Below are 20,933 nucleotides of genomic sequence, written 5' to 3'. Positions count from 1 at the left end.
GAATTTGAGTCATTTTCCGAGACCTCTTCTGTTTGCCAAAGCACTTGCGACATTGTGTGGCTGGTGGTAGGTTAATTTTATTGAGCCAAACCTGTCATTCAATTTTGTATGCACCTTTTAGTGGTTACCTTGGTGTCGTCATCAGATAACAAATAAAAATAAATGAACCAGCGGGCCAAATTGGTTGCGAGGCCACCGGGGTTTCTTTCTGGGGGTCACGGACTGAAAACACGTCAGTGCCGTTTTCATTTGGGTACAGTGGGGTTAAAAAAATTGCCACTGGGTTGTGTCGGACTCAGGTTTGTCTCGGGTCGTGTCTTTCTTTTTAAAAAATGTATTTATTCACCTAGATGTCAGGTAAAAAGTGATTTGGTCATTTCGGGTCGGGTACATTTCTTTGGACTGGAGAAGAGCTCTAATTGCTGCCCTACTGCTGACATTGACAACCGCAAGTTTTCAGTTCCTGTTACTATTGTTCCTGTTTTTTAGCTGATCAATATATGCTGAAGTTAGACTTAAATTGTCACCTGGTGTAATTTTTGTTTTATCAGCCTTGATACCGTACCTCCTCTAAAGATATGGCAGCATCCATGCTGAGGTTGGGCAACATGATGTTGAGTTTTTCTGTCTCACTGCTTTGACCTTTCAGCAGACCGACACACATGTCGTAACACTCGAGGGCCTCCTCCATGTCACCCTATAACAGCACATTAACATTCATATGTTTACACCAGAGCAAAAATATATAACAATGATTGATTTAAAGATGAACTGAGTTAATGTTTGCTACTAAAATATCTAATATCTCAGATTAATATCCAGAGAAACCTAAGAAAATAAGTTATCTATGAGCAATTTTTCAGAAAAAGTGGAAAAATGCCATGCGGCTCTGTGCCACTATCAAACCAAAAAAAGCAGTGGTGGCTTAAGTGATAATATAAGTTTGGGCGATTAATTCAAAATGGGAAAACCTATGTAAAAGAAAAGAAAATGTATTAAAAATCATTGTGAATTCACTAATGATGCATAAAAACACACTTCAATTTTAGGTTTTAACCCTAGTTTATTTTTAATTCATGCAATAGTCAAATTGTGAAATAAACAATAAATGAGATATTCAACAGATGGCGTTCTTTTACCTGAAAGGCGAGATGTCTTGCTTTGAGCCAGTGAACTCTGACAGCAAAAGAGATCCAGTCGTTTTCAAACAGATCTCTCTGAGAAGAAGCCATGGTCAGGAGGAATAAGTCCGATTGAAAGCGGTCCTCCGAACTATCCGCATCCCCGCAATCCCTTCCTGACCCAGACGCAATCTTTCTTTGAGAAACTGAAGAGAAAGTAAACACATTTGGTTGGGGTTGCGTTTTGTCATTTGTGACACATGAGGGCCTGACATCAAGCCCCAGATGTGGATGTTTGATTGATTGTTTACACCAGATGTTAAGATGTGTTTTGGTCAATCCGATTTTTTACGGGGTGTAAAAAGTTTTGAACTCGTCCACTAAGTTTCTTACTGTTCTTGCTCTTCATCAAGGTCTTCTGCTCCAACTGCAGTTCCAGACAGCACAGACTCATCAGCATCATTTCCTGTTACACAAACATACATTATTTTAGACAATATAACACAGGAAAATCACAGAAAAATTACAATTTTCACTTACTCAAACATGTATTACATAAAGACCATTACCTTTATGTGCTGATTGCTGGAGTCTCTGAAAAGTGGGTTAGGCAGTCCAGCGCTGTGTTTCCTCCAGCAGTTGAATATATCCAGCACCACTCCACTGAGACCTGCAGGCCACTCTTCCAGAAACTTCTGTCCCACTGCCTTCAGATAGCGAATCATCAACTCCAGGATGCCACCGTTCTGCATGTTTGCCAGCAAGAACGCATGCACTTCCTTACGCTCTGTGGAACAAAAACAACCACAGAAGAAAAACGTAAAATGGAGAAAATCAATAATAAATTTGACGAAATTAAAATAACAAAACCGGTTTCTGTACCCGACTCCATAGAAATTAAATACTCAGCGTCGGAACCAGTGCCACGGTTCAACTGGGAATCAGGTTTGACATCACACTGTGTGTCCATATTACTGAGACTCTCCTCATCCTCATCATCTTCAAACTTTCTTAGCCTGGAAATAACAAAGTTAGTCAATGTGACATCGAACTCCTGAAAATATATTTATAATTTTTACTCTTTGCCCACCATTGATGAGTTATCGCGTCAATTAAGAGAAAATGCTTTCCTGCCAATGACGAGTTTTTAAGGCAATTTATATTTATAGTCTTACCCAACTTATAAAACACTGAAGCATCCACTTATCCAAAAACAGTAAGAACTCCATGTATGTTTTCATTATCGTTCTAAATCTGATCTCTAACCTAAGTCCTTCACAAAAATCCTTCAGTTAATTTTTTTATTTTTTAAGAAACCTACACATTTGTAGGCTTTGAGAGGTGATAAAAAGAAACAAATGAACATTGGATGAAACATTTTTTTTTAAGCAGATGGTCTGTTCTTTCATTTGATGTATTGTATGTTTATATATTTTAAGAAGAACATTTTCTGGAAGGAATTAAATCATACAAAATGCTGGCGCTGACTGGCAACTTTTTTTTTTAATGCTGATGGGGAAAGATTTTATTATGCGAATAAGAATTATGTGAAGCAGGACTTTAAGGGCTACAACTAACGATTATTTTAATAATCGATTAATCGGCCGTTTATTTTTTGATTAATCAACTAATCGGATAAAAACATAAATATTGATTCAATTAGATTGAACCAATATTTAGGTGCTGCAGGAGCGTGTGACATCACAGAACAACTAATCGATAATGAAATTTGTTGACAATGAATTTCATTATCAATTTTATCGATTAGTTGTTGCTTGTTGGACATAAGCTCTGAAAAGATGAAGTTTTAAAAAACCTGGATGGAAGGAATTTCAGGAGAACTTCTTGGAAGTCAATCTTCTCTTCTTTCTTGGATCTAGTGTTACGGACACGTGCCGAACGTCTCTTTGCCGTCTCTACATTGTCCTCCACCACGCGTTTTCTCTTTGTGCCTTTTTTTACTTTGTCACTCAAGGCAGCATCCAGAGCTATAGGACGAACAATATATTTTACTAACACCATCAAGGGTTTAGAAAAAAATATAACCAGCAACGAACTGCAACTCTAAATCTGATTGTATGTACATACATGTGTATGCATTCAAACTGACCTGCGGAGGTAACCGTGGTAACCACAGCATCCTCAGATCCATTGGTAGCAGAAACAGTGACTGTAGTTGTGGTGGTCACCTCGACTACATTCTGGCTATGTGGTACAGAAGTGCTGAGCTGGTCCTGCGGCTGAATGGGAAACTCGATGGATGGGGGCAGACTGGTGGCTGGGCTGCTGGGTACAGGAGGAGGGGCAGAGGGGGCTTGAGGCAGAGCGACTGGCACGGGGGGCTGAGGAGGGTCTACAGAAACGGCGAATGTGGCTGCTGGAGTGGTGACGGACACCTGAAGGAGGCAGTCCGGGTCGCGGTACATCGACAGGTCGATTCTGCGTCCGAAGTCGGGCCGTGGGACCAGACAAGCGTTCTGGTGTTTGTACATGGCTAGGAAACTTTCACCCACACTCTTCCACCTATCACATGAGGGAGAAAACTTTGATCAACTTAAAAGACCAAAAAATGAAAAAGAATACATCAGAATAGATGTAAAATCCTTTAATAAAGCTTAAAATATAACATAGTTTTGATTTATTTTGGATTTTTTTTAGTATAAACATAATTCCCAAAGCTACATTTCTGTTAATCCATAGTTTGGATGAGTGTATCATTATAAAACCTTAGTAAATAATGATCCTAAACTTTTGAATGATAGTGATGGACTCACGTGAAGAATTTGATTGGCTGAACCAGTTGCAGATCAGCTACTGGGTGGCGTGTTAGTTTAGCCTGTCTCTGTCTCCTCATCTCCAGCGCCTCCTCTACAATACTGTGAGCCTCATCCTCATCCACATCACCATACAGCACTGACACATCACTGCGACCACACACACACACACACACACACACACACACACACACACACACACACACACACACACACACACACACACACACACACACACATATATATAACAGTTAACAATCCATGCACTTACGACACTGCTTACTGGCATACATGCATCTCAAAAAGCAGTAAAAGATGAAGGTCCATACAGTTTGGAAAACATCTTCATTGAGTCTCGTCTGAGACAGGGCTGTTCCTCAAAGATTTTCTCTTTTAGCACACGACCCTTACTGTAACCCGTGTCTTTCTCCAGAGCCTTGCAGATGTAGTACAGACAACCTACAGAAGCAGCATACAGAAAAGAGAATAATGCTAGCAAGAACATAATGCCAATCAGAGGCCCCATTGACTTCCATAGTAAGAAAAAATAACACTATGAAAGTCAATCAGTTTGGTTACAAACTTTCCTCAAAATACCTTCCTTTGTGTTCATCAAAACAAAGAAATTTATACAGGTTTGTAACAACATAAGTGTGAGTAAATTATGACAGAATCTTTACATTTTTGGCCAAACTATCCCTTTAAAGGGACTGAGCGCAGATTTTAGCGACATCTGGTGGTGAATTTGCGAACTGCAAACAACGGCTCAGTCCACTGCTTACATGTGCGCCTTTAACTACAGTAATAAGCCATGTGACCAGTAGAGTACGTGAGAATAAATGTAATTGGTTGATGTTTTTTAACTCACAGCTGTAGTCACTGAGGGCATAGAGGACTGTGATCAGGCTGTCCAGACAGGGCCAGTGGTCAGGGTTACAGCGTAAGCCCACCTCGAAAGCATGACGGGCCAAAGGCATACTCGCCTTTTTCAAAGCCAACCTGCCCATTTTATACCACATATTCACATCTGTAGAGTCCAGCATGACGGCCTGTAAAATAAATATGCATTCACCAATAACTGCTTTTCTGTATAAATGTCCCACTCCCAAATTTCGATGATACGCTGGTCACAAGACATCATACACTTTACAAGTCTATAGGATTTATTTAATATATTTAATTGTCCAGCAAGCAGCTACAATTACGTAAAGTAAAAGAGTGCTGCAGGGATGACGAGGTTCCCTTGCAAAAAAGAGCATATATTTTTCCAATAGACTTTTGGATTTTCGCAAAAAATAAGCTGTGTTTTAAACAAAAGTTACACGTTTTTTCCAACAAGTTAGTCTTCACATTTGAACACAACTTAATGAATTTTGAAGTTAAAATGCATAAAATTTGTATTTCTAGTTAACGCATTTACAATTTTTATTCATCTGTGAAGATTAATTTATGGGCAAAATAAATGGGCTTTCTGGCGAGAGAACCAGAGGAGAAATATACGTCATCCCTGTGGCCCTCTATAATTCGTTTCTGCTTAAAAAGACTAATATACTATTCATCTCTGCAGTACAGACATGTAAGATGAGTTAAAACTATACATGAGGCTAGTTAGGGTTTGATCAAATCTATAATCCTAAGTATAAGCAAGGTAGTTATGAGGAGCAATCAGGAAAGGCTCTCTTCAATACCCTTACTCATTGGGTCTAGGCGTAATGTGTTTAAGCAATGGCATTGAGCATGAGAAAAATGACATTAATGTTTGTCCTCTATTTTATTCAAGTACTATTACAAAGAAGTAATAATAATAGCTCAGTCCTGCAGACGTCTATATGGCTGCATGTGTTTACCTGCACATAAAGGTCCATGGCAGTGTCAATATCATCTCGGAGTACAGCGAGGCTGGCCAAGTTTTTATAGGTGGAATATTTTAACATCAGCCCAGGATGCTTGAGTCCAACTTTCTCATCTTCAGATGCCACTGCCTGGTGTAATCAAAGATAAAAATATAATGATAGCATCCAAGATGTCATACCCAACAGAGTTAATGCAGCTATATTTGATTTGACCCCCGTCATAAGGGTCAATATTTTGAAATTGAGATTTATACGTCATCTGAAAGCTGAATTTAGCTTTCCATTGAAGTATGGTTTGTTAGGATAGGACAACATTTGGCTGAGATACAACAACTTGAAAATCTGGAATCTAAGGGTGCAAAAAATCTTTAAAGGAACAGAATGTAAGAAATTTATATCAATTAATCATAAAATGGCCCTGATATGTCAATAGACATTAAGAAATCATTTTCATTTCAAATACGTATATCACTCACAACAGTGGTCTGGCCAGGATATTGTCATTTAAAAAGTGGAGTTGCAGCCCTCAACTGATGTTTATGTTGTCATGTTGTGTATTGGCCACCAGTTGGGTGATTGCAGTACCAGTTTTAGCCACAAGTTTTGTTATTGCAATACCAGTTCTGGCCACAATCCTACATACTGTTCCTTTAAAGGAAATATTGAGAAAATCGCATTTAAATGGTATATTTATGGTAGGACATTTACAATATATTTTCATGAAACATGATCTTTACTTAATATCCTAATGATTTTGGCTATAGCCGGTTTTATTGGACATACGTGCGGTGACGCTTTATGTGTTTGGTTGGAACTTTACTTCCAGTTTTAGTTTTTTTAATGGTCTGACTAGTTTCTAAACTGAACTCTTAAGCAAATACCTTGTCGATAATATCAAATGTTTTGGTTTCCTAGGTTATCTATGTGTTTTTTTATTTTGCTTGTTATATAAATAAACTACTTTTAAATGACAAGTTCGGTATTTTACACTTAAAGCCTTGTTTTAAGATTGTTTTTGGTGAAATAAAACGGTTTTGACTGAAATTTCGACACATGCGGCTGCCCTGAGAATTTTTGCGTGTTTGCGTTTCACCTCACACCTCTATAATGGGTTTATAGGTGCACTGGAACAATCCTTCCTAAAATGCATTAAACTTTCGTTTACAAAGATGTGAAACTCACCGAGTGGTCAGGGGTGTTCACTGATATGCTCACACAAAAATCGCTGCAAAAGATGCTTTCCAACAGCTGTTTTAGCATTCGTTGTTAACTTGTGGACCTATTTTTCCAAACGCCTGACACCCGTATATTCTTCCGCTTAGAGCTTGAATAATAGACACTCCAGCCCAGGTGGTGGCGCTAATCCGCCATTGCCAATTGCAAGAATAGAAACAAAGTTCCCGGCGCGGAGTAATACCGTACCTCACAGCACAACTAATACAAGTTAATGGAGTTGGCAAAAACTACGATAAAACCGGTTGGAATGCGTCTTTTGCAGCAATTTTTGTGTGAGCATATCAGTGAACACCCCTGACCACTCGGTGAGTTTCACGTCTTTGTAAACGAAAGTTTAATGCATTTTAGGAAGGATTGTTCCAGTGCACCATTAAACCCATTGTAAAGGTAGGAGCTGAAACACTAACACCCAAAAATTCTCGGGGCAGCCGCATAAGTTCGAAATTTCAGTCAAAACCGTTCTATTTCACCATAAACAATCTGAAAACAGGGCTTTAAGTGTAAAATACCAAACTTGTCCTTTAAAGAACTTTGTTGTTATTTATTCTTAGCAGATTTTACCGGAAGTTACTTGATGACCACCGAAGCCGCTTGTTTATGTTGTTACTGCTGAAACTGTCTATACATTTTTTTTATAATTTTGACCCAAACAATGTATTGATGGCTGTTGCTACAAATATACCTGTGCTTATATCTGGTTTTGTGGTCTAGGGTCGCATATGTCCTACATGTAGATAAACCTGATGATAATTCCTCATTACAACTCAATTCTTTGTGAAGTATTTATTAGACTATATGTGACCTGTGCTGCATCATGACGCACGCACCTCTTGGTGGTTCTTGGATCTGGTTTGTGTGCGTGAAACTAAAATATGTGGTGTAGCAAAGGCTTTACGGTTACTTAACCGTGACATTTTAAAGAGCGGTTAATAGTAAAAACGGTTAATCGCTGCATCCCCAATTGGCATATGTATACACATGTGTATATTTACATATAATTTATTTCATATATAAATATTTATTATATCAATATATTTTTCCTTAAAATTATACATACATGTTTTTGTTTTTATATATACATAATATTTGTTGATGTGCAGTGTGTAATAATTATACATAATTAATTAAAAACGTTTATTCTGCAAACGAATAGTTGTGACTTACCATAAGGCAGCCCTAATATTTTTAAAACTGGAATTCTGTGCATGTGTGTGTGTATATATCGGAGTTCCCCACTGTGTGCACACGGATCTGTCAGTCAGTGCAAAAAATATTGTTTTCATGTCTCTTAATAACTCTTTTAACATAAAGCAAATCCTGCACTTAATTTTATAATTCCTGCATGTTTTAAAATCAAAATGTCAGACGACACACATCTTTGTATAGGTTAAGCATTTAGGACAGTACACCTCTTAGAAAACATACATATAAAGATCATTTTAGATGTTTGATGACCATTTTTGAGAGGATTGGGATAATGTACTTATTTTTATGAAAACCTACATTTTGACCAAAATCGACATTTATACTTTCTTTTCTTTGCAGCTCAAAATTAGATGGAGGGGGGCATTCTGACTCATTTTGCCAGCACATATTCAATAAATGTTTAGTAGGTAAAATTTGTTAAGCAGGACTTGAAATGTTTGATAGTACCTCTTTGAGCAGAGGGGTCTTGAGAAGCTCATGGTAGGCTTTGGAAGATTCATCAAACTTGTCATGTTTCTGCAGGTCAAGAGCTTTATGATAAAGGGCAAAAGCTTCTGCCTCCTGTCACACAGAAAGAGAAAAACAATGTTCACCAACAGCTGAATTTTAATGCTATATACAAAATACTATTTACAACCACTGTTATTTAATTCATCAATAATTAAGTAGTGTCCTATTGGCATTAAATAGTTGTCTGATTGTAACTCATAAGCTCAGATACACCAGAAAAAGACAGATTATGATGTGTATATCAGATCAGTGTAAGAAGAAATGCTTTCTTTGTTTTTTTTAAGACACTTTGGATAAAAAATGTCTGCTAAATGGGTGTGATATAAAGGTAAATGCAAAAAGATCTTTTCACCTGAGCTTCCTTAGTTTGACTTGGTTTTGTGCTTTTGAAGGCTTCTTCATGCTCATCCGCAGCCTGAGACGCGGCATTAAGAGCGGCGATCCGGATCTATGGTGGACAGGAGGACAAACATTAACACGGAATATCAAATCCTTTAGAGCTGAGGTGCACAAACTTTGGCCCGCAAGGACCTTTAATTTGGCCCGTCATGCCATGTGAGATAAGGAAAATGGATAAACGTCATTGACGCAGATGTTCAGATGGAGAGGCATTTACTACACAGAGCCGTAATTCACTGACAAGCGGGGAAATATCATATTCATAATCGAGGAGGAATCGCCTATGATTATGAATGCGATATTTCCCCGCTTGTCAGGGAACTCCGCTCCATCTGAAAGCAGCTGATGGCGATTTATTACTAATCAAGGAACCGGCTTTACTGATGAGATGCGTGTGACAATCACATGTGATTTATTGTGCATTATTAGGCATAGATGAATAATAAGAGTTCTGTACATGGTAATGACATATGGTGAGCCTCAAACACTAATAACATAAAAAACTTACCATGTTTATTATTTACTAAGGATCACTCGCTCTGAACATCAGCATCTGTCATGGTGCAACATATCACAAAACACACAATAAAAATCAATGAGGAAGTGAAATAAAACTGAATACCTTTTATTGTCATTTCTAAACTCAAATGCAAAACAAAATTTAACACTTCACCTTAGTCAGACAGCACAGACACATGAAAACACATGCAAAGAGATATGGACAAGTTGGGCATCTAATAAAGTGAAAGTCACAATACTATTGCACAAAAATAGTATGCATTGCATACTATACCATTCTAATATATTTCTATACCCCCCATACTATGTTTATATAAGCATAACAGTTATTCTATTCACATACGTACCAATAGTTCATATACAACGAAAGACCAAAGCAATGTATAACAATTGTAGTTATGGGTATATGAACGATGGTTTATAGGGTAACGTATTGACATGCCAAACTTCACACCCATTTCTTACACATTTCATTCTGTACAAGATAGAAGATCGCAATTTGCACCAATAGATTTAGTATGATTATTTTGTACAGCAAGTGCACATACTGCCATCTCTCAGCTACTGTGTAACGTTCATTGTGCCCTAAGCATCAGGCTACAGCACACTAACATTAGTTTGATAAAATAAAAATAAAACATCCAGACACTTCTTCAATGCTTTGATAATAAATTGAAATATTTGCGTTGGTGCAGTAGCGTTTTTTGTCTATTTATAAACCTCAGTCATTCAATAACAACAAGCTAACAGTGCTAGCTGCACAAACACTTCACTTCACAGCTGATCTTATAGGGCCAATGTACTTCTACATAATCCATCGTTTGTTAATGCTCAACGTGTAAATCCAAACCCTCGTGCAGTCTGTTTCATACGTGTGTGTGTTAAGTTTGTATTTGTGTGTTGTTTTGATGGCGAGCTCTTACCTGCCGCGCGCATGTTATTCTGCTCAGTGGAGGAGAGTCGCTTGAGTCAGTGTCGAGCACTCTGATTGGACGAACCAATGCACGCGCGACCCACAAACCGAAAAGCGCCGGTCACGTGATACATCTGTGTTTGTAGTATTTTCATTGCATTAAATGTTCACTACGTAAGACCTTCAAAATTAAAGTAGGAATTTAATTACATTGCGGTGTTTCTACACCTCCTGACGTCCCTGTCGAGAAAGTCAAAATTCACCTGGGAGCAATTTACCAATTCAGGACAGATTTAGAAAAAACGTCTAATGGAAATGTATAGAAATGCTTGACATATTATGAGAACTTGTTCAACCATTTTGCATATTAAGACTTTTTATGCTATGAACTTATGCCTTTTAGGGGGATAATATTTCTACCAAACTATCAAATATATTTTTCTGAAGTTTAAAAAAAAAATAATTTATTCGAAGATAATAATTAAAATAACGCAAAATGCAGGACATTTGTGAAAAAGAATTATACGTTTATGAGGCATTTGATTAGCTTTGCTGTTCTGCGCATGCGTCGTAACCGCCAGTGGCGTAGTCCGAGACCCGAGTGGAGGAGAGCGCCTCTAAAAAGGTGATGGAGCCCTGCTGGGAGTATGAGACCAAGAAAGGCAAGGGATTTGGGTGGAGGGTGAGGGAATGGGTACAGGAAGTGGGATTGAAAGAGGGAATGGTTAGCCCAACAGTAGCTTTATCGCCAGTACCACCTTGGTTATTTACCCTGCCATTAGTGGACATGAATATATTAGAGCATGCACAGGAAGAACAAGAAAAGCAGTATGTGGGTAGGTTTGCAATAGAATATATTTTGAGTACATATGCAAGACATGTCCAGGTTTACACAGATGGGTCAAAGGATCCTGTATCCGGGAAAACTGCAGCTGCCATGGTGGTGAAGGGTATGGATGTTAGTGCCTCCTGGAGGTTGACAGATGAGGTGTCTGTGTACACCACTGAGATTATTGCCATCATAAAAGCACTAGAGTGGATTGAAGAGACAGGACAAGAGACGGTGCTAATTTGCACTGACTCCGCAGCAGTGCTGAGCAGTATACAGTCATATAGATCCTGTAGAATGGATCTAATAAATGAATTGTATATATGTTTATATAGGCTGGAGCAGAGAGGTGTATCTGTATGTTTCATGTGGATTCCAGCTCATGTGGGGATATGGGGCAATGAAAAGGCAGATGGTCTAGCCAAAAAGGCTCTAGAGAGACCAGACCAACAGGTCAGTATTAAGTTTGGGAGGGGGGAGGTAAAAGTTTTTATTAGAAGAGCCCTGATGAAGAAGTGGCAGACCCAGTGGAGTTTAAGTTCCAAAGGGAGGCACATGTATAATATCCATACAGAGGTTGGGAGAGAAGCTAAAGTGGGAGGAGGCAGAAGGGATGAAGTTGTTATTGCTAGGCTTAGAATTGGGCATACACTGCTGAATAGCACTCAGTGTAGGGTTGGTAGAGTAGAGACAGGATATTGCATGTGGTGTCCAGATCAAGAGGAGACGGTGAAGCATGTATTGCTTGTTTGTCCTAAATATCAGAGTTACAGGGAGCAGTGGAAAGAGCAATTACAAAGAGCAGGATGCTCAGATTTTAGTTTGGCTGCAGTTCTGGGACCTGGAGTAAAGTCAGGGGAACTGATTCGATTCCTTAAGAGTGCAGGGTTGTATGTGAGAATATGAGATGTTTAATTTTTTTTTTTTTGTTTTTTTTTTTTCCAGTATGTATATGTGTGTGTGTGTGTGAATATTTCCCCTTTAAGTACTTGGAAATATTTCAAAGAATGGACGTCTTAACCTGCATTGCAATACATTGACCTGTGGGTGGCGGTATGCACCAGTAGGTGTAACCCGCCAAAAATTGAAAGAAGAAGAAGAAGAAGAGGAGAGCGCCTGTGCTACAGGTCACACAGAGGCAGCTTCAAACTTAAAATCATTGTTACATAAAATATCCAATGTGGAGGTTGCCAACCGCCGGTAAAAAAAGAAAGAAGAAGTAGAAGATATCCAATGTGGAAGCTCAGAAGGTGTTTTCGCTAATGTTTTAATTTGTTTGCTAGCCTTTATGAGTGCAGTCATGTCTGCAAAATATATAAGAATATTTGCTGTCTTAAATGAGCTAATATTAACGTTAGTTATCTCCCGTTTATAATTCAAAATTGCTTTGCAAACAGAAGCCGTGGCGTTTTTAGTTTACCGTCATGACACATTTTGCAATAGGTCTATATTTTGCCTTTTTAGTTAACAGTAATACTAGTTGTGAATAATATTATGCTAAGTTTTCGAATGTGCAATTGAGAAATTTGTCATTTTGAGTTTAAAGCTCCACTGTGTACTTTTTTGAGTTAATTCTTAGCAAAAACCCATGTTTTCTTTCAAAAGTATGTGCTCATTCATGTGTAATTACTTCCACCCCACTAATCAAAGTATTCTCGTAAGTGTAGAATCTGCTATTTAAAATGCATACCGTCGAAGCGCTCTCTGGCTGAATCCATGTTGTGCCTCCATCTTTGAAATACATTCGCCGACGAGGGACATTCCTGAAATTCAAGCTCCGCCTTTCGCGCTTTCAGACTACACTCACGCTGGCCGCTAGCTGAAACCTCCGGAGGTTGCATGTGTAGGCGGTATACGTCATCAAGACAGTCTTATTTCAGAATATTAACAATTATAAAGCTGACAATTATTCTTAGTTAATTGTAAATTGATGTAATATGCTTATGACTTGCGAATGTAATGCTCAGTTGATTTAAATAAACCAGGCTTGATGACGTATCCAGCCTGTGACCTGCGTAGCTGAATCCTTCGGATTTTACAACAGCCGCACACCGTGATGAACCTGCGATCTAATGCTTTGATTTGAAAGCCTGTTGAAGACATATTCTCGAGGACATTAAAACAAGTCGCCAAGGAAGCGAAACAGGGATTTTAAAGGACAACGCGACAGGAAAAACATCAAGACCAAAGTCAATATTGGAGTTAGTTTTCCAAGATGGGGCTCAAGGGACACTGAAGTTGCTACTTTATATCTTCTCCACAGGTAATTCAGCATATTCGTTTACATCTATACAGTCCATGTTGTTAACTTGAAGTTTTATAGTTACTTGGCTAACTTTAGCATGATTATGCATAACACTTGTTAGTGTAAACATGCATGTGGTTTAATGTGTTCGAACAGACACACGCCGTCTCTCTGCCCATTTATGTAATCTGAGGTACTGAGATAAATGTTTTTCATCTTTTCTGACCTCTAGCACAAACACACGGTGACAGCCCTATTTTTTAGCCTTTCATTGATAAAAGCGTCTGATCTGCGCGTCTTTCGTTTCATTTTACAAGCGTGTGAAAGTTGCGCGATCTTTTTTCACCAATATGAGAGAAAGCTCTTACATATACACGGACATGTAACGTTTACTTAAAACATAAGCATTGGACTTTGACATAATTAGTTCGCGTCCATTTAAACCCATCATTACTCTCGCTCATGATTAAATGCAGGAGAGGGACTCGTCCACAGACCATCTCCTCAGTATTCTGGAGAGAAAATGGACAAAAAGAGACGGATTTAAACACCAAGTGTAAACGTGATGTGTCTCTCTCGTCCACTTGTGATCTGATTGACGAAAACACATCTTAAGACCAAGTTTAACTGCTGCTGTGATATTTTTCCTCGCGTCGATGAAAAAGGAGTGTCTAAGCTACGTTTATGGTTGCTTTTTGTATGTGATTTTAAGCGGACATATCATGACAATCAGACTTTTTCCATGTTAAACATAAATCTGTGTGCTTTGATGGATCACAGGCAAAGGACATGGCAAATTGTTAATTTTTTTTTCATTGCTTTTGCTTTGTAGCTACTGGAAGCCATGTTAACCTTGGCATGACACGGCCGGGCCACCGTACGAGTTAAAACGCGTTCCGAATGGGGGGGGCTAGAAAGTAATATTCAGTTGCTTGTCATATAGACTTTCACCGCTAGATGGGAGTAGATCCTACACAGTGGAGCTTTAACCCACAAAATTTCTGTAAACACCGCCTGTCACACATAGGCTACGCACACACACACATACACACACCCACACACACACACACACACAAACAAACACACCTGGCATGTAACAAACCCAGCTACACTCACACATTTTGTATAACACACAAATAAGATATAATAAACAACATTCAGTGACTTGTTTGCTTTTTTAGATGGATATATAAAAAAAAAATTTTATGCCTTTGTTGATATGGTCCCGACGATCTGTGCTACCTACACACTCTGCGCTAGTGATGGGAGAAACGAAGCTTTTCGAAGCTTCGAATCAATTGAACCAATTCGCAAATTGATTCAGTTTTTCGAAGCGTTCGAAACACCGCACACGCTGGCGACATCTGCTGGTCAAATTAGTGTAAACACTGAAATCTAGGCCCAAACATAATGACACATTTGGCAAACTATTGTGTTCACAACAGTGTAGTATTGTCAAAATATTTTTCAAGTCATTAAATACCATTAAAAATTTATATTAATATATATATATTTTTTTTTATCATATTACTTACATATTAAGATTATAAATGTTGCTGTAAAGGAATTTAAGAAATTATTTGAATTATTCTCTCTTGAATATGCAAATGAAAAGTGCAGTTGAAATTTAAAGCTTTTATTTTCATATGTATAGATATACCTGTACAATGACATTCTTCCTTTTTTATTACCACATTACATTCAACTGTGATTGTCATTAAAATAATAAAGTATTAAAATAATCGTTAGTTGCAGCCCTAGTTTGTAACTACATGAGAGTGAGTAAATGATGACAGCATTTTCATTTTTGGGTGAACTATCCCTTTCAGATTAAATGGGAAAGCAATAGTAACATTATATAAGTATAGTTTTATAAACTTTTACCTCGCGCCAAAACAATAACAACACAAAAGACACTAAATATAAATAAGAAATCAAGTAATTGTTTCATCATGACAGCAAATACTGCTGATTTGATCTCATTTTTGACCATCAAACAGAAAAGGGAATCCCTGTCAGAGATGTAGCCCAGAGAGGGCGGTGGTCAGCGGGGCGAGTGAACACTGACGTCTGCTCATGCTCTGGTTCTCATACGCACCGAATCTTACTAAGAAACGTTCAAAGAGGCGCTATCTTTACTAATCGACTGTAGATTTAAATATAATACATATATATTCTCGACTGCACTAATCTTAAAACTACACTTTGTGACCAAGAAACGGTAATATAAAGAAACGGCTGCTCCGTCCATTGAGTTATTATGAGATTCAAAGCAGCCGAAAGTGTTACCTGTCATTCTGGCTGCCCTCAAATTCGTGGCGAAAGAAAGTAGTTCCCAAACAAAGAGGCTTTTAAAATCACTCCGTTGTTGTTTTCTAGTTTCCTTTTTTTAAACGTGTGCCGTCGAACTGTTGAATAAAAGCAATATCGCTCGAGTAGGAGTGTGATATAGCTCTATATCATCACGGCTGTGATGGCCTCTGGCCTAATCACAGCCGTGATGATATAGAGCTATATCACACTCCTCCTCGAGCGATATTGCTTAAATATAACATTTATGTGGCAATGTTTACGATTTGCTTGTGTAATTATTTGTTATGTTTGTAATGAAAAGGGATCAGCATTAATCGTGGACTGCTGTGTCTTGGAAACGTGATCGCTGGCTTGGTGATGAAAGCAAGAAGGGAACTTTCGTACCATACAGAGACTCTAAGCTGACGCGTCTTCTCCAGGGTAAGACCGATACGTTTAAGATATTCGTTCATATGGATCTGTAGTTTTTAACACTACGTTATGATGTCAATTTCATGCAAATGCTTCTCAAAACCTTCCCTAGACTCTCTCGGAGGAAACAGTCACACGTTAATGATTGCGTGCGTCAGCCCAGCGGACTTCAACATTGAGGAAACGATCAATACGTTGCGATACGCTGATCGTGCCCGTGAAATCAAAAATAAACCCATTTTAAATGTTGACCCACGTGCAGCGGAAATGAAGCGACTCAAACAGCAGGTACCTAGAAATTTTATATTTTTAAGCGGATATTTGAGCAGTTAGTGTGACAAAATAAACACATGACCAATGCAAAAATTACATTATGAATTTTTATTTAAGAACAGAAGTTGTTGTAGTGTTTTAGCACTTAACCGGTTTCTTTTTTTGCACAGAATTTCTCCAGCTTTGGAAAAAACTCTTTCACATGGCACAGATGTAGCTGGTATTGAGAGGTATTTTTTGGCAAGCTGAAAGAGATGAGGGAAGAAAGTTTGATGTTTTGACCAAAACTCCAGTGGATCACTTGTTCTGTTCATGTATGGTGTATTTAAATATCGCTGTACTTCAACTGTTGCATCAGCAGTGACACTATGGACCTTTTGTGTTTCCTGTATCTTATTGTCCAAGAGTTCCCATAGGTTCTTCCTGTCCTTCTGCTGAAGTGGCTGCAGCTGAAGCTGATGGCTGAGGTGACCCAGGTGGTGGAGCCGATGAGGTTTCGCGCATCACTGCACTGCATTCAGCAATGCAGTCCCTTGACTGCAGCGTCAGCATTGGCTGCACAGCCAAACACAACAGTCTTGAATCTGGGATCCAAAAGTGTAGCCTTAGCCAAGGTCCTCAAGGATTCCACTGTTCCAAAAGGTTTTTTATCAAGTTGTTTGTGAGCTCTATTGCTGTTGTTGATGAAAGTTTCTGTGCCTTCTCGTTTATTTTATAAAACAGCATTCTGACAATGGTTATAATTTTTTTAAGCTGTGACCACTTTCTCTGCAGAGAGCTAACAGTGGCATGGTTAAAGGCTGAAAGGGCTTGAAGACACTGTGCGGTTGCTTCAAACTGTCCACTGTTCAAGGGTGTCACATTGGTGTTTAAGGATGTTAGAGCAGCACCAATGCTTCACGTTCTTTATATATTCTTTGGAGCATGAAAAATGTGCTGTTCCACCTTGTTTCCACCTCTTGAATCAGTTTCTTCTTCGGTCTGCCCATCTGCTGCTGAATTGCTGACAGTTTCTCAGTGGCATCTGTGCTGCATCTAAAGAAGGTAACAACTCTTCTGCAGTGATCTCAAATGGCACTAAGATCTGCTGTTTGAGAGAGGGCATTTTTTACAACCAGATTTAAGGTGTGTGCAAAGCAAGGAATATGTCTAATCTGAAGCAGATTAGCACACAGTGTCATGTTCGAGGCATGGTCTGTGATGAGACATGTCACTTTGTCTCTTATTCCCCAGGACTCCAGCAAAATGGACTTTGCTTCTTTGATGTGCTCTGCTGTGTGGGTTTCAGGAAACTTCAAAACTCCCAGCACAACACTACACAACTTCTCTTCATTGATATAATGGCATGTTACTGCAAGGTATGCCTCCGTATTTATTGATGTCCACATGTCAGTTGTAAGATTCACAGTGTTTGCGCTTTTGACTTCCTCCACCACCTTCTCTTTTGTCACTTTATACCTTGCAGCAACCATGTTTTTCAGCCCATGCCTTGATGGAAGCACATATGTTGGATCCAGTTTCTGCACAAAAGCCCTTAAGCCCTCCTCCTCCACCATGGAAAATGGCTGGGAATCCTTCACTATCATGTCCACCAGAGCCTCATCAATGCCCCTTTGCCTTGCTGGAAAATTGAAAAATAAAAATTCATTATTTAAACTTTGTCATTTATTCATATACATGTGCCTGGTTTCAGTCAAGGCTTTGTTGAAGCCTGTTCTAGGCCTTGGTAACATTAAGATGTTTATGCAAATTCAATAACCATGCCTTAGACATTACTGGAGTGTGAATTAATAAACAATAGCACTGGCATATTTTAATATCTGTCTTAAGTTTTTTTCAGTTGTTTGTCTCTGAAACTGGCGGGTTAGTTTTTAGGTTTTAAAGTCCCACACAAACACACACTTTTGACAACAAGCACAGATCGTTTGGATGTGCCAGATATTTCACCACTACCGGATGTGTGCCCATCAGCTTCATCTGGATGTTTGGAGCGCAAGTGCCTCAACATTGATGAGGTGTTATTGTGGTATGTCAGGTTGATCACACAACATACATCTCACAATATTGTTCTCCAAACTCTGAAAGTGATCCCAGACAATTGATCTTGGTCTTTTAATTCCACTCATTTCACAATCGCTATCAAATGCCAAATTAACAATTTCATTCACAAACTCTATAACCCACAACATCTTGCCTTTGCTTGCTGTTTATATAGTAAAAACTGGCGGGGTATCACATACTGGTTCATGGGTTCACTTTGAAATCAACACCCCCTAGTGGTGAACCAACAGAGTTTCGAAACAGTAATGACGTCATGAAGCCTCGTTTGCTGAAATCACGCGACTTGGCCAAATTTGAAACAAGCTCCGAACCAATGATTCGAAACATGAGATTCGTAAAGGTTTCGAAGCCTCATGAAGCAGTGTTTCGAAAGCGACCATCACTACTCTGCGCATGCGCACTACGTTGTCACACTTGGAAGGATCACATCTGAAGTCTGGATAACTGTGTAAGTAAAATAACTCCTGTTGAATTAAAATACTATTTTCACTGTATAATCGAATCTTTTAAAGTATTTTTTTTAATAATCTATGTTTTGTCTTACGAGGTAAGTTACGACACTGTCGCAGACAGGGTTTACCTTGCCCTGAGGCACGATGTTTAATTAAGGGTTGCCAACTCTCACGCATTCAGCCTATATCTAACTGTAGGTTCACACCAGCCGCGGAAGAGGCGGCAAAAACGCGTGAACCGCGTCCAGTTTGCCGCTTGAACATTTTGAGTTTACTCGCTTAATCCGCGCGTGAAATTCTAGTCATTCGAGAAATTCACGCGGAAATCCGCGTCATGGGAGGGGCTTCTGCGACTCCGCAGAGACTACAACACTCCGCTCGCTTCCTGTAATCACGTCACTACTACAGCAAGCTCCTGATTGGTTAACGCGGCGCGGAATTCCGCCAAAGTTCAGATTTTTGAACTCGCGCGTTTCCCGCGGCAACGCTCAATTTGCGCGGAACGCCCCGCGCCTTCCGCGCGTTCCGCGACATCCGCGCCGCGGCTACCGCGTGTACCGCGCCGCAGGATGCCTAATCGCGTGTTTGCATTGACTTAACATGTAAATCATCCGCGCTTGCCGCCTCTTCCGCGGCTGGTGTGAATCCACAGTTACGCTAAAATAGAGATTCTTCTCTGCTGTATTTTTTTTCACTCATGTGCATGACCGTACCCACCATTGAGCTCTTCGTCTTTAGGCTTGTTTGAGATGAGCAAATTCTGCGCAGAATCGATCACCGGTGATCAGCGCAAGATGCATTCCGGTTAGAAAAGTGTCCGACTTACGTCCGACTTGCTCTGATGTCACGCTGACGTGTACAAAATAACTCTCGCGATGGAGAGGCGGGCTCGTCGGATTCTACAGCCGAGCGCAGTTGCTCTCCACCGACTGCGTTGACGAAAAGCACGATGGGAAAAGACTTGCTGACGACACAGCTTAATGCTCATTTGCCCGGGAATGTCAGCTGATGACTTTTTAATTCTAAAAACTACACTTCCTGTAGTAGTTTTTATATTTATTCAACTTGTTCTTGACTTATGACATTTATATTATTAATAAATTCCTTTAAACTTTTGTATTGGTGTTGTATTATTTGTACTGTGTGCTGTTTATATTTCACACAGAAACGAATTTGGATTACGTCTAGACTTAGATAACATTTACTAAGAAGCCTTTTCCAATAATGAACAGTTCAGCTTTGTTGATTCTCCTTATAAACATCTTAATGTAAATGCATTTGTTGGTATTTCAGTTGCATCTATTTAATCCGCGATAAAATACGCGAACGCGATCTCTTCCATTGCTGACGTTTGCAGTCAACAACACAGCGAGATTCATGAATCGTCCGGCTTGCCTACACTTTTTTCACTCCTCCCCTCACTGCAGCCGGCTACTCTCGCCTATATTTCAGGCAAGGCAAGCTGCATCTCAAACAAGCCTATTGTCTTATTTAACCCAACGCTCAGCGCTCGTTTAGCTTCTTGCGCCGCCACGCAGACCGATCTACATGTGACGTCTTAGCACCGCGAGACCGATTCAACAGTAAAATGAATCAGTATGCATTTAAATCGATCTCGCGGTCGTATGATGTCACAAGCCAACAGGTCTGCGCCCCATAAAGTAAGAAACAGTCAAATTGACTCCCAAATGACGAATCAAATCACAGACAGAGGTGCAAGTCAAAGGAGGACAGCTGCGCGATTCCTCAGAGTGGAAGCTCAAGAAAGATGTAAGTAATTAAACGCTGACTATTTTACAGCTGTATAATGATTAGATT

General features: G+C 39.3%; 1 protein-coding gene and 1 long non-coding RNA gene across 4 annotated transcripts in view; one reads left to right on the top strand and one right to left on the bottom strand.

Moving 5' to 3' along the window:
* Positions 1–10,634, bottom strand: part of cabin1 (calcineurin binding protein 1) — a 102,360-nt gene extending 91,726 nt beyond the window's left edge. For all 3 annotated transcript variants that reach the window (XM_065247647.2, XM_065247648.2, XM_073816266.1), the window contains exons 1-15: positions 10,542–10,634; positions 9,608–9,652; positions 9,053–9,148; positions 8,638–8,751; positions 5,743–5,877; positions 4,764–4,944; positions 4,225–4,354; positions 3,896–4,045; positions 3,232–3,644; positions 2,938–3,109; positions 2,004–2,137; positions 1,691–1,908; positions 1,515–1,587; positions 1,140–1,327; positions 566–697 (exon numbers count right to left, since the gene is read on the bottom strand). In XM_065247647.2, the coding sequence (XP_065103719.1) occupies positions 566–697; positions 1,140–1,327; positions 1,515–1,587; positions 1,691–1,908; positions 2,004–2,137; positions 2,938–3,109; positions 3,232–3,644; positions 3,896–4,045; positions 4,225–4,354; positions 4,764–4,944; positions 5,743–5,877; positions 8,638–8,751; positions 9,053–9,148; positions 9,608–9,610 (2,139 nt within the window). In that variant the 5' untranslated portion in view covers positions 9,611–9,652; positions 10,542–10,634. The remainder of the gene's footprint in view (positions 1–565; positions 698–1,139; positions 1,328–1,514; positions 1,588–1,690; positions 1,909–2,003; positions 2,138–2,937; positions 3,110–3,231; positions 3,645–3,895; positions 4,046–4,224; positions 4,355–4,763; positions 4,945–5,742; positions 5,878–8,637; positions 8,752–9,052; positions 9,149–9,607; positions 9,653–10,541) is intronic.
* Positions 10,635–16,219: 5,585 nt separating this feature from the next.
* Positions 16,220–18,333, top strand: LOC135730115 (uncharacterized). The gene is made up of 7 exons (XR_010525881.2): positions 16,220–16,338; positions 16,442–16,617; positions 16,773–16,832; positions 17,008–17,244; positions 17,377–17,646; positions 17,836–17,960; positions 18,068–18,333. It is a non-coding gene; the product is annotated as an uncharacterized lncRNA (long non-coding RNA).
* Positions 18,334–20,933: the final 2,600 nt, after the last annotated feature.

The sequence above is a fragment of the Paramisgurnus dabryanus genome, chromosome 11 (genome assembly GCF_030506205.2).
Source record: "Paramisgurnus dabryanus chromosome 11, PD_genome_1.1, whole genome shotgun sequence".
Taxonomy (NCBI): Eukaryota; Metazoa; Chordata; class Actinopteri; order Cypriniformes; family Cobitidae; genus Paramisgurnus; species Paramisgurnus dabryanus.
This window is presented reverse-complemented; position numbering and strand designations above follow the sequence as displayed.